The 12170-nt window shown below is 46.6% G+C and overlaps 1 protein-coding gene across 5 annotated transcripts in view; it reads right to left on the bottom strand.

Moving 5' to 3' along the window:
* The window catches only part of PMFBP1 (polyamine modulated factor 1 binding protein 1), an 881291-nt gene that overhangs the window by 170509 nt on the left and 698612 nt on the right, over nt 1-12170 (bottom strand). For all 5 annotated transcript variants that reach the window (XR_011199809.1, XR_011199811.1, XR_011199812.1 and 2 more), the window contains one exon: nt 9859-10026. Coding sequence is in view for 1 of the 5 variants with exons in the window: in XM_069216463.1 (XP_069072564.1) it covers nt 9859-10026 (168 nt within the window). In the remaining 4 variants the exon portion in view is untranslated. The remainder of the gene's footprint in view (nt 1-9858; nt 10027-12170) is intronic.

Raw genomic sequence — 12170 nt, 5'->3', positions numbered from 1 at the left:
TGCAGTGTATCATGTCCAACAGCCAACATTTATATTTGGGTGCTGAGGGTTGCCCCTGTGCATGGCTAGCCTTCTCTTGGCTAGTAATAGAGTGAGTGCTACAAATCTGTGGTCCTGGGGCTCCAGCTGTTTAAGCGGACCCAGTAAGCACACCTGAACAGTGCAGGTCACCAAGTCTGTCGTCATATCCTGCAGACTTCGCACCACCTGTTGCCAGAATGCTTGGACTGGGCTGCAGCTCCAAGCCAGGTGCAGAAAATCTGCCTCAGTCGTCACCCACCTTTGGCAGTTGGTGTCCTCCTGTAGCCCATATCTATGTAGTCTGGCTGGTGTGTAATATTTTGCTGTAGGTATTTAAAGTGTATTATGCATACGTTACAATTTGGGGTTAATAATCCAGTCAGTGTACAGCAAAAGACCCAATCCTCCTGGACTAATGGTATATCTAATGTGGTGTTTCACTGCTCCAGCACCTTATTTGTAAATAGCGGGCTGTCTTCCCGTGCTGCATTATATAGCTTCATGACCATGTGATGGCGCCTAGTACTAGTAATCAGTGCTTGCAGCGCATACAATGTGGAGGTTCCTCTGGGAACGATGGGAATAAGGCCCTAATAGCCGAGCCGAGACGGAGGTATATAAATGTAAAAAGCGGTGTCTTGTTTCATATGAATATCAGGTCTTTGGGGTCTAAAAATGTGCCCTCTGGGTAGATATCTCCTATGGTCTCGAACCCAACTTGTTTAAAGAGGGCGAGAGACATTTCCTCTTGTGTTACTGAGAGGGCTGGACGATGACCTGGTGGAGTGCGGGGGTGAACAGCGAAAGCTTGTGGGCCGTTGCGCCTAGAGCATGCCATTGTTGTGCAGCAGATTGTGTTTATTTCTGTGGGTGGAATGTCCTTGCATGTGTATGTCGTAATGCGTCTGAGTGGGAGATGGAAGAGCCGGGGGTACACATCCTCTGCCAATTGCTAGATGGGGGTGCAAGCGTGAGGTTTGTACCAATAGTATGCGAACTGTGCTTGGGCACTTAAGTAGTAAAGCTATAGATCAGGGGCACCAAAGTCCTCCCTCGCATATGGCGATGTCGTTGTGGTCCATTCAATTCAAGGTTGTTTACCAGCCCACGCTAGTTTTATCAGGTGTGTTTGTAATGTTTTAAAAAAAACATTTAGGGAGCACTATGGGGGTATCACTAAATAAGTAGAGGTATTTTGGTATGATTATCATTTCAATTATTGCTACTCTGTCAGCAAGGGACAGCGACATCCTGATCCACCTCTCTCCCTGATCCCCCAGTTTTGCTACTGCTTTGTCATAGTTTTCATGGATCACCAGTTCGGGGTCTCTGTGTATCCACACCCCCAGATATTTCACCGATCTGCGATCCATTCCAATGACTATTCTATGTTGTGTGGTACTGTGCAAGGCATTAGTGGGATGGATGATCGTCGATTTTCCCCAGTTTGTACTAAGGCCTGAGTGTCTACCAAATCGAACATATTCTCTGAAAATTGGCATAAGGTGTACTTGTAGGGTGTCTCCCTAAATTACAATATGGTCAGCATATAGCGATAGCCAAAAGGACGTTGCCGGAATCAGAGCATAGCCTTCGGATGCTGTTGCTGGATTCCGTAGGAGAGGGGTTCCAAGGCCATCTTAAACAGAATCAGGGATAGAGGGCATCCTTGCCTTGTACTCCGATATATGGGTAGTTGTCTTGCAGTGTGGATTTATGGGGATGCTCGCTGCTGGGGTTGTGTATAGACGCCGCAACCATTGCAGAAAATTGTCTGGTATCTCCATGCACCCTAGATTAGTAAACATGTAATTCAACTCTATGGAGGCGAAGGCTTTGGCGGCATCCAGAAGTACCACTGCCACCTCTAGCTCAGGATTTAACTCGTGCATTAGCGCAAATATCGCGCGTAGATTATGGGTAGTGTATCAAGTTGGGACAAAGCCTGACTGTTCCAGGAGAACCATATTTGACAGTAAAGGCTGGAGTCTGCTAGCCATAATCTGTGCTAGAGTCTTAGCATCAGTGTTGATAAGTGGGAGGGGTCGATATGTTTCACACCACTCTCCTTGTTTGCCTGGTTTCAAAAGAGTATTATCAGAGCTTCACGGAGCTGTGGCGGCAGTCTCTTTGAGCTGTATGTGTGTTCATTGCATGGAGGCGAGGCATTATCAGGTCAGCATATTCTTTATCGAATTTGATGGTTAGCCCATCTGGGCCTGGCACCCCCCCATTTGGTAATGAGTGGATAGTTTCACGTACATCCTCTATCTCGATGAGTTGGGATAGATATTCTCTCTGCCCCGAAGAGGACCACGCCAAGGCTATATCTTCTAGGTAAGTTCCTATCTCCACTGCCTCAGACGTCCCTCAAGAAGCGTAGAGGCTCCCACAGAAGTCGGAAAAAGCCCCCAAGATGCCTGTTGTGTCGTATTTATCTACCCCGGTGCTGTCCTTGATTTTTATCACCTGTCTTGGTACCCTGGCTGGTTTTATATTAGCTGATAAAGTGCATCCAGGGTGGCCACCATCCCCATATGTCCTCACAGTGTGTCAGCAGGAAATGTAGCGCAATTCCTCATCTGCCATGTCATTGTAGCTCATAATTTTGTCTCTAATATTGGCTAGGTTGTCGCCCGGAGTGTGCGCTCATACTCTTTTTCTAAGTGGTGTCAATTTTGCCCAATTGTTTGTAGTTGTATTCGGGTATCTTTGAGTATCCCCGCATTAGTGCTAATGCATATTCCTCTTATTGTGGCCTTAAATGCTTCCCACGGGGTGCCTGCCCACAATACTGAGCCCTTATTCGTGTCAAAGTATTCACTTATGGTTCGCTGGATAGTCTCTTTATAGATTGGGTCTAGTAATGCAGTGGCTTTGAACTTCCAGGTGAACCATGTCTAATGCCTTTCCTTGCATAATGTTGTATGTCTGTCATACAGGTGCACACAACCATGGTTGTCAGCCAGTAGTCTAGCCAAGACCAGGCAGCAAGCACATGGGAAATGATGGTGCCCTCCTGCTCATCCGGGTTCGGTACCCTCCACACATCTACCATACTAAACTCCTCCATGCCCTCCTGGATCACTTTTGCAGACTGTTGGCCTTGTCCTTGCTCAATCTGTCTGGTGTTAACTCTAGTGTTGTGTTCAGATCACTTCCCTATATTATTTCGGAGGGGGTAAGGAACGTAGTTTTTTCCAAATGTTAGTGTAAAATGTGGGGTCATCTATGTTCAGGCCATAGACGTTGACCAATGTGAAAAGGGAGCCACAAAAAGCATCTTGTAATATAACATATCAGCCCTGATCATCTGTGATGTTGTTGGTGACGGTGAATAGCATTCTTTTTTGATTAGTATCATTACACCTCTTGAGTATGAAGAGTAGGATGATGCTAGCTTTATGTCTGGCCACCTTGTCCCAACAGAGCCCTCCGTCCGTTCTATCAAATGTGTCTCTTGGAGGCCAGCGATTTGAATACCGTGCCTGTCGAAATAAGGCAATACCTGGCACTATTTGAGGGGGTTGTTTGGCCCCATGACATTCCAGGTCATCAGTGACAGAGCCAGGCTTCCAGGGTTTATGCATATGTGTTGTGTGGAGGCTTATAGGGCGGGCACGCATGGGTGTAGTTGTACCTGTATCAGTGTTATTGAGTATTTTTATGATGATTTGGCAACATAATGATGTGAATAACCCACCCCCACTTACTTCAGCATCCCAATCATGCTAAAGATCTCCCAAAAAATCATAACAACTGCTAACTACAGCAGAAACGTAAGGTGGCGGTTAAGAGTATTTGCCAGACAAATAACTTTGAGCAAGTGTGGAGAATACCCTCATGGGGGTGGCTAGAGCCCTGGTGACTCCCAGTGGACAGGGGTGGCCATGAGATTCAGCTGACACTGTCTTATACGGCTATTGCTTGTTATGTAGTGGAAGTGATAGCAGCAGAGCTTAGCATATATCACACAGTTCCTTATACAGGTGTTGTCGTGTTTTTTGCTATGGGGGTGTTACAACATCTTTCATATTTTAAACCAGTAAGTGTATTGGCCTATGGGGCCCCACACCACATTCTGCCAAGATTGGCCTCAATCACCCAGCCATTTTCGTCTGTGTTCATAATGACTACCTAGTGAGGGCGAAAGTGTTTCTTTGGATAATGTCTACTACCACGTCTTCTCACATGCTTCTAGTCCTCTGTTTCTTTTTCTGCCTGGCTTTGTCGGTCCTGTTTACGTGGAGAGAGTTTTTTTTATGTAGTCCATCGCTGCTTGGGGTGTTTGGAAAATCTTCATTTTGCCTACATGGTCCATCCTGAGCCTTGCCGGATGTAGCATTGCGTAGGCTATCTCTGCTTTTTGTAACTTTTTCTTGATCAGTAGGTATTCTCTGCCGGCAGCCTGCACAGTTGCTGTAAAGTACGGGAAAAAGAACACTGCATTTCCTTGGTAGTTAATTTCTCTTTTTTCTCATTCTAATTTTAGCACCGTGCCCGGGCTCTGTAATTTAGGAGCTTAGCTATAATCGGTCTGGGATGGTCAAGGTGCTAGGGATCTGTGTGCTTGTTCCACTATCAGTATGCTTGACAGGTTGTAGGCTTCAAATATGTCATTGAGAATGCATTCAATGTACACCTCAGTTTTCCCAGTGTTTACCGACTTTAGGATTCCCATTATGCGTAAGTTGTTGCACCTGGAGCGTGCCTCTAGATCTTCATTTTTGGCCTGGGTGACCACCAGTCGTTTATACATATTGCGACATTTGCTGTGTTCCTCCATGTTGGATATACATTGTTCTGCTCCCATCAATCTGGCCGCGTGTTGATCTACCTTGGCAATGAGGTGATCCATTTGCAGGTTGAGAAGGTCTATTTTTCCATCTATAGATTGCAAACGCTGCTGCATGGCTAGTAGAGTGCCCTTGAGGAACACAGCTCCGTGGTTGGAGTTGTCAATATCTGAGTCTCCCATTGTCCCCAATGGGCATTTAGAGCTTTTCCTGGTCTCAAAGGAGAGTTTGGGTTGCGATTTACCTGTTTTTTCCCCATTTGAGTGTTACGCATGTTAATCTGCGTGTAGTGCCCAGCGAGCAGTTCTTTCGCTGTTCTCAGCAGCCCTCCATTTTCTCCGGGTAGACTTCGGTAGCGTTGTGCCAGTTGTTAAATGGCCCATGTAATGGGTTTATTCCCTTGCCTCCGGTGGTGCTTTGTCCTGGAGATCACCCTCTGTTGTGCCACAGGCTCTCTCCTTTGGTTTTTTTCTAGCACTTTTTCTCTATTTCTCCTCCCCATCCGTCTTTCAGAGGATCCCTGCACGTATGTACCCCGGTTTAGTGTTGATGATCCCTCCTCAGGTTATATCTGCTTCTTATTGTCTGCTTCTTGCTGCCTTCCCAGTCTCTTGTTTAGGCCCGTATGTGCAGGCCCCAGAAGTATGGCCTATTTGGGGAGAAAGTGGGAGAACCTCCGTCTAGTTATGTTGGTAGGCATCTTCCTTTGGGTGTGGGGGCCTTAGGTCCCGAAGGGCTATCTAATGGTCTCTGGATATTAGCAGACCAGTATGTGCTGTTATGTGGTGTGCTGCTGGATGCTGCTGCGTGCTGTAATCTGCGCAGGGGTAGGAACTGGGGGGAAGGGGTATCGGGCCCTCCTATATCACCAACACTTCAGCTTGTGAGGGCTCTCATGCGGGGCCTGTCTGCAGCAAACATGCCCATTGGGGGCGCCTGGGCCTTTTGGTTTTTCAGTGCTCAGTACTGCTCGGTATGACTCATGGCCCCTTCACTGCCCAGGTCTGTCAGCACACTGCAGTGTAGTTGTGCTTCCCCAGCGCTGGCCTGCTTACCGCTTTGATTGCCGTTGTCCCAGCTCTGTCTTGCCGTGCTCTTTACCTTGCCTCCAGATTATCCAATGGCCGTCACCACCCCTGTGTCTCCGCCTTCCCTACTCCCTTTGGTAGGTACAGTATCATCTGGGCACGCGCACTTGAATCTGTACGAGGGCGCCCGAGGGTGCATGCACTGTCTGCACAGGGCCTCTGTCAGGCTTTGCTGCTGTGTCCTCGCACCATCTCCTTGTGAGGTCAGTTGTGATGCCTCCAGCAGACTCCTTGGGTCACTAGCCCAGGTGCGGGAGCTTGCAGAATTTTCCAGACCCAAGCTGCCTCTGCTGCGGCACAGAGTGTTATCCGGAGCAGAGGGCTCTGTCAGTTCTCCCAGACTGGGCTCCACAGCTCGCTTCTGGTGGTTGACAATTTGTTGGTTGCAGCCCGCCAATTGAGTTTGCTTTCTCAGCAGTTTGTGTGGCTCTGGGCTGTTTACTCCCGATTTTGACAGGGTGGCCCGGTGTTGCTTTTCACCATCTGAAAGGTTTGAGTTTCACTACCATTTGCAGACAGATTACAGAATACTAACAGCATTTTTGCTCACAGCTGGCAGAGCTGCACTATGGTGCAGCCATCTTGCCGTGGGCTTTCTAGAGACCCCTTTATTGCTGGAAAACTTGAACATGCACCATTATATTGCCCGTTCTCTACAACTGTTTTACTTTCCCTGGTGGTACTGCCAGGGGTATCATCAATAAATTGCAAAGTTGAAACTCTAGAATTGTTTGAGAAGCCATCTGATCTTTTATAACTTCTTTCCAATTCTGTCAACTTTTGTTAAGTCGCTTACCCCCATAAACCACTATGGTGCTGCACAATGGAAAAAATTAATCAAAATCATGACTGCTTTGCTGAAGTCAGATACGTCCATATCACTACACCTGTAGTAATCCTTTATCATGTTCTTGTTTAACTTGTTGATGGATCAGGTGCCTCTATGCCATATGCTAGGACCACAATGGGCCTCATTCTGACCCTGGCCGGCGGCGGTAGCCGCCGGCCTGGCGGGGCCCGCCAGAATACCGCTGCGCGGTCAAAAGACCGCCGCGGGTATTCTGGGTTTCCCGCTGGGCTGGCGGGCGACCGCCAGAAGGCTGCCCGCCAGCCCAGCGGGAAACACCCTTCCATGAGGATGCCGGCTCCGAATGGAGCCGGCGGAGTGGAAGGGGTGCGACGGGTGCAGTTGCACCCGTCGCGATTTTCAGTGTCTGCATGGCAGACACTGAAAATCTTTGTGGGGCCCTGTTACGGGGGCCCCTGCAGTGCCCATGCCATTGGCATGGGCACTGCAGGGGCCCCCAGGGGCCCCACGACACCCCATACCGCCATTCTCTTCCCGGCGGCCAAAACCGCCAGGAACAGGATGGCGGTATGGGGGTCGGAATCCCCATGGCGGCGCAGCAAGCTGCGCCGCCATGGAGGATTCCCCAGGGCAGCGGGAAACCGGCGGTACACCGCCGGTTTTCCGTTTCTGACCGCGGCTGTACCGCCGCGGTCAGAATGCCCATGGGAGCACCGCCAGCCTGTTGGCGGTGCTCCCGGGGTCAGAATGACCCCCAATGTGTCTTGAATTATCTGCTAAGCAAGTCAATTTAAAATTGGCCAAGCAATATTGTAATCACTTATGATTTTATGTTAGTTGAGCTCTAGTGACAAAGACTGTATATTAGGTTCTTCATGGGTATCCTGGGTCTTTAGATCAATGTAGATAACATGGCATTGGCAAGTCCAGTCCTCTATCAGTGTATCCCTGTTTTAACAAACTGGATTTCTGAATCTAAAAAAAAACCTGTTGTGGTTAACTTACAGTTACAGGAAGATGACTGACAAATGTGAATGAGCTTTTAAATTATAACTGATTCTGATAAAAGAGAACTTTCCATTCTGAAGTGTCACACATCTACCTTGCCTGAGACGAGTCTTCCTGTGAAGACCCAATTGTCTAGAAAAAGAGCAGAAGAACTGAAGTACCTTTCAAAATACAAGTTTTATTACTGCTTCTCTGATACAAAAATCATATCAAATGTGATGCTGCTTAGATTCAACTGATACATTCTTGACTTCAGAGTCCTGAAACAAAGAGAACCCCAAATAGTACACTTACTGGGACTGACTAACAAAGCTAAATTCAGTTGTAAACAGAGTTTATAACCAAATCTATATTTTTACACTTGCCGGGAATTCACAAATGGGTTCTTGGCAGGTGTGAACCCATTTACAGGTGAGGGGATTTCTTCTGCATAAATCTCACTCACGAGGAAGGAAAGTGGGTGTTCCAGGGCATGCAATGGGGTTTGGGAACAACTACATTGCATGGGAGTTTGCATTCTTAAACTACTCTTCCTTCCCTTTTCACTCAGGAAAGGGCCAGAAATGTCCTCCACTACAGAGGTGGTATAAACCTCTTTCCAATGAGGGAAGTGGAAAGAGTCACCCTCAGATTTGCAGAGGGTGTAGAAGGGCTTTCTTCATGGGGAAAATATTATCCTTGAGGTTGTGTGTCGGAATATCAACCCCAAAAATATTGTTCTACAAAAAAATAGCACAGCAAGAATATCATTAACAAACATACTGTGAAGGAAAGTATAAATATGTAAGTATAGATCAAAAATGTTTAACTCCACATCCGTGTACCTTGAAGAATAAAGAAAAAAGTCCATTTGGACAGAGGATCCTATTCCCCTTGAGCACATTTCTCTGTTGTATAACTCTGTACAGCAGAGATAGGACCCTCCAGCAAAAGTTGCATTACCTGCCCACGAGTAAGCCTGGAAACCGGCACATGGCCCAGTTTTCTAGACGTACTCCTACTGAAAAAAGTAGGATACTTTCAGGTGGAGATAGAGAACTGCATGTGTATTTTGGTTTAATCTTTTTTCATTAATCAATCTCAGAGACATTTTATGGACACTAATATTTCTTGCATTTTTTGACAAATAGATTAGGAGTTCCAGAAGGAAAATAACATGTCCTTCACTGCCAGTATTAATAGTTCTCAGTGTCAATTCATACATACATTTATTAATATGTGAAGTACTACTCTTAAATGTCTTTGTGAATGGGCCCCATTATGTGGGTGACCAGGACTCATTCCATGTCTTTGTCATGTCTTTCTGGGTCAATGTGAGAGATGTGTTCAATGCAAAAGCTCTATTCTTGAAACTGGTAGGTAAGCCACACATTATACTGAGAGGAATGTCAAAACATTCAAATGGCAAATCAAATAAAGAAAGAAAAAAGTGTATTTACACTCAAAGCACTAAGAGAAAGAGGTAACTGTCTGGTCCCTTTCAATGAAGGGACAATCATAAGTGGCCATCTACAGGAGGCATGGTAATCCTAAGTATGTTATGCATTACTACTGCCACAAGGTATTCTCAGCCCGTACCAAGATTTTCAGCTAGTTTAGGAAGTAACATGGATTAATCTGTGTTTCTATTCTGATTCATGCATATTATTCCATATTTTTGGCAAATTGGACCCAGACAGTACACTTGTGTTCAGAAGGCGAAAGGAACTGGTGAAAGACTCTAGACCTGTACTCAGCCCACAAGTATATGGGAACCGTGAGGGAACTGGCCAGACAAGTACTCCAACATATCAGATGCCATGGCAAAGCACACTGGTAGTTTGCTATACCATAGTAGACACCAGCATAGGGAACAAGGAAAAACTAGTGTGGTTGGCGGGGGAGGTGGGCTGAAGCAACATGAGAAGAAATCTTTTCTAAATAACAATATGTACTGCTAGGTCAATATGCACTGTGCTTCTGGTAAAAAAAAATGCTTAATTAATAAATAATGTAGCATTTATGTCCCACACTGTGGGTGGGTGATACTGCTACACACTTTCAGTTTTGTATTCCTAGCAGATGAAATATTTTCCTCTCCATGTAGGATGTGTTTCATATTCCTCTTTGTCCTCCTCCTACCCAATGTAAAAGCTACCTGGTCCATAGACTCCTTTTGGGCTCCTAGTGATGACGTCATCCTTGTCTTCATCTCTTGCATGGCATCCTGTGCAAGAGCCAGTTCTTTTCCGCTCAGTCTCATTGTCTCCTGTGCTGCAGCCAGTTCTGATTTCAGTCTAGACATCACCTCCTCCTGCTGTGCCACCTAAAGACAAAACAGAAATGACATTTAGCACTCCTCAAGCAGCAGGGAGATCTTTTACCACTCCATTTGATATATGTGTTGCGTTGTGATTACATATTCCTCAGCAGTATACAGTTAGTGGTTCTCCGAAAGATACTCATGTTCATGTCAGTCTAGTGAATATTCATCCAGACAATTAATGGTACACACAGGAGGAATTACATACTTTGAACAACAGATCTTTCATGAATCAATATTTCATTAGATTATCACCATAAAATCTATACGGAGAAGGTACCTGAACATGTTAATGTAATGTAAACTAATTACTTTCTGTCTGATAACCCAAATACAGACCGTGCTTTAGGCAAACGCACTTCTGATAAGAAAAATATACCCTTTAAACATATAGTCCCATTTTCTTAAATCATGCTCAGTATGACAAAGGCCACAGCAATGCATACTTTTCAAGCTTAAGAAGGGCTAGAAACTTTGGTAACAGGCGACCAACTAGCAATTTTTCCAGGCTCAACAATATGAAACAGCTACCACTGAACCTCACAGAAGATGCACTGCATGTGCACTCACCTCAGTAATATGGTGCAAGTACAAAGGTGTTTCCTCATTTGCCCGGGGCCACACACAAATCCAAATGATTGAACACCCGTTCTTATTGGCTGGCACAAAAAGTTCACCCACTAAACCATTACTGCAGAAGGGGAAGCACAAGGCACTAGACAAGGGTTTATCATGGGAGGGTGAAAGAATGGTGTAAGAGTAGCAACAAACAAGTTACTAACCTTCTGTAATGCTCTTTCTGGTAAAGACTATCAAGCCACAGATTCCTCGCTGTTAAATATCCTCTAGACGTCAGACTGGATCTTGAAACTTTTAGGCAGTACCACTGCTCTCTGGTAAGAGGCCCCATGCAGCTCAACATTGATGCTGTTCTGCTCCAGAAATGGTGTGCAGAGCCTATATAGGTGCCACTTCCACACAGGGAGCTGCCCTGACCTCTCGGTTTGCGCGCCGCTCTCCCTTCTGCTAGCTCCACATGTTGGTGCTGTGCTCCAACAGCTGTGAGCCTCAAGTTCCGGACCACTGGCTCTTCGCCAGTTCTGTTCTGTTAGTCTACTTGGATTGCTCCTTCTACTGTTGTCCAGCTTAAAGGTAACATTACTTTTACTGCATTGGTGTTAACTTTACTTTGGTTTCTTTTGCATTTTACGTACATTTTGATAGTAGTTGATAGTAGTGCTTTTTGTTTTGGGATTGGTATTTTCTGTTTTGAGCCCTCCACCCCACTCCAGCCTGCCCTATCTCTCAGCTCCCACTGGTTCCTGCAATCGCCCCTCCTGCCTCCCTGCCAGCCCCTCCCAGGACTACTTATGCAGGCCGATGTGTGGCCTCGCCACTAGCACACCAAAGATAAGCCCATCTGCGCCCGTACCGCACACAGTGCCAGAAACCCTGGATCTTGCACCATCCATTGCTACTCCAGAACGGACATCACCGCTCTCAACAACCAACCTCTCAGAGTGGACTGATGCAGCGCCTCTCCTTGCTCCACTTCAGGCCCTTTTGCCTGCCGCCACTACCATTTCACCTGCAACACCAATGCCCTGACACCCCCCACCCCAGCCTCCGCCTCAACCAGCCAGGACCGCCATCAACTGCAATGCATTCTATTCAACGTCCGATCCCTCTGCAAGTATGCAACCGATGTATGGGGCACCATCAACACCCTTGATGCTGACATCGCCTTCCTCACGACACCTTGCTCAATGCCACCTCAGCATCCGATATCACCACAGCCACTCCAAATGGATACAAGAGCTTTCATCACAACTGTCCCAACAAACCTGGAGGCGGAATTACCATCGTACACAAAGATACACACCACTGCACCACCACTACCGGCATCGATGAACCCGCCATGGAACACCTCCAATTCCACGCCAAGACCACCCTGTAAGGCACCCTTGCCTACAAGCCGCCAGGACCTCAACCCAGCTTTTGGAACACAATCCCTGAACTCATCGCCTCCCAGGCCATCAACACCGAAAACTGCATCTTCCTAGGAGACCTTAATTTCCACCTAAAAGACCCCTGTGATGTATCTTTGACAGCATGAGCACCATAGGCCCTCAATCAAACTGTCACTA

The sequence above is a fragment of the Pleurodeles waltl genome, chromosome 12 (assembly GCF_031143425.1).
Source record: "Pleurodeles waltl isolate 20211129_DDA chromosome 12, aPleWal1.hap1.20221129, whole genome shotgun sequence".
In the NCBI taxonomy this organism is placed as follows: Eukaryota; Metazoa; Chordata; class Amphibia; order Caudata; family Salamandridae; genus Pleurodeles; species Pleurodeles waltl.
Note: the sequence above shows the minus strand (reverse complement) of the source record. Positions and strands in the feature narration are given on the sequence as shown.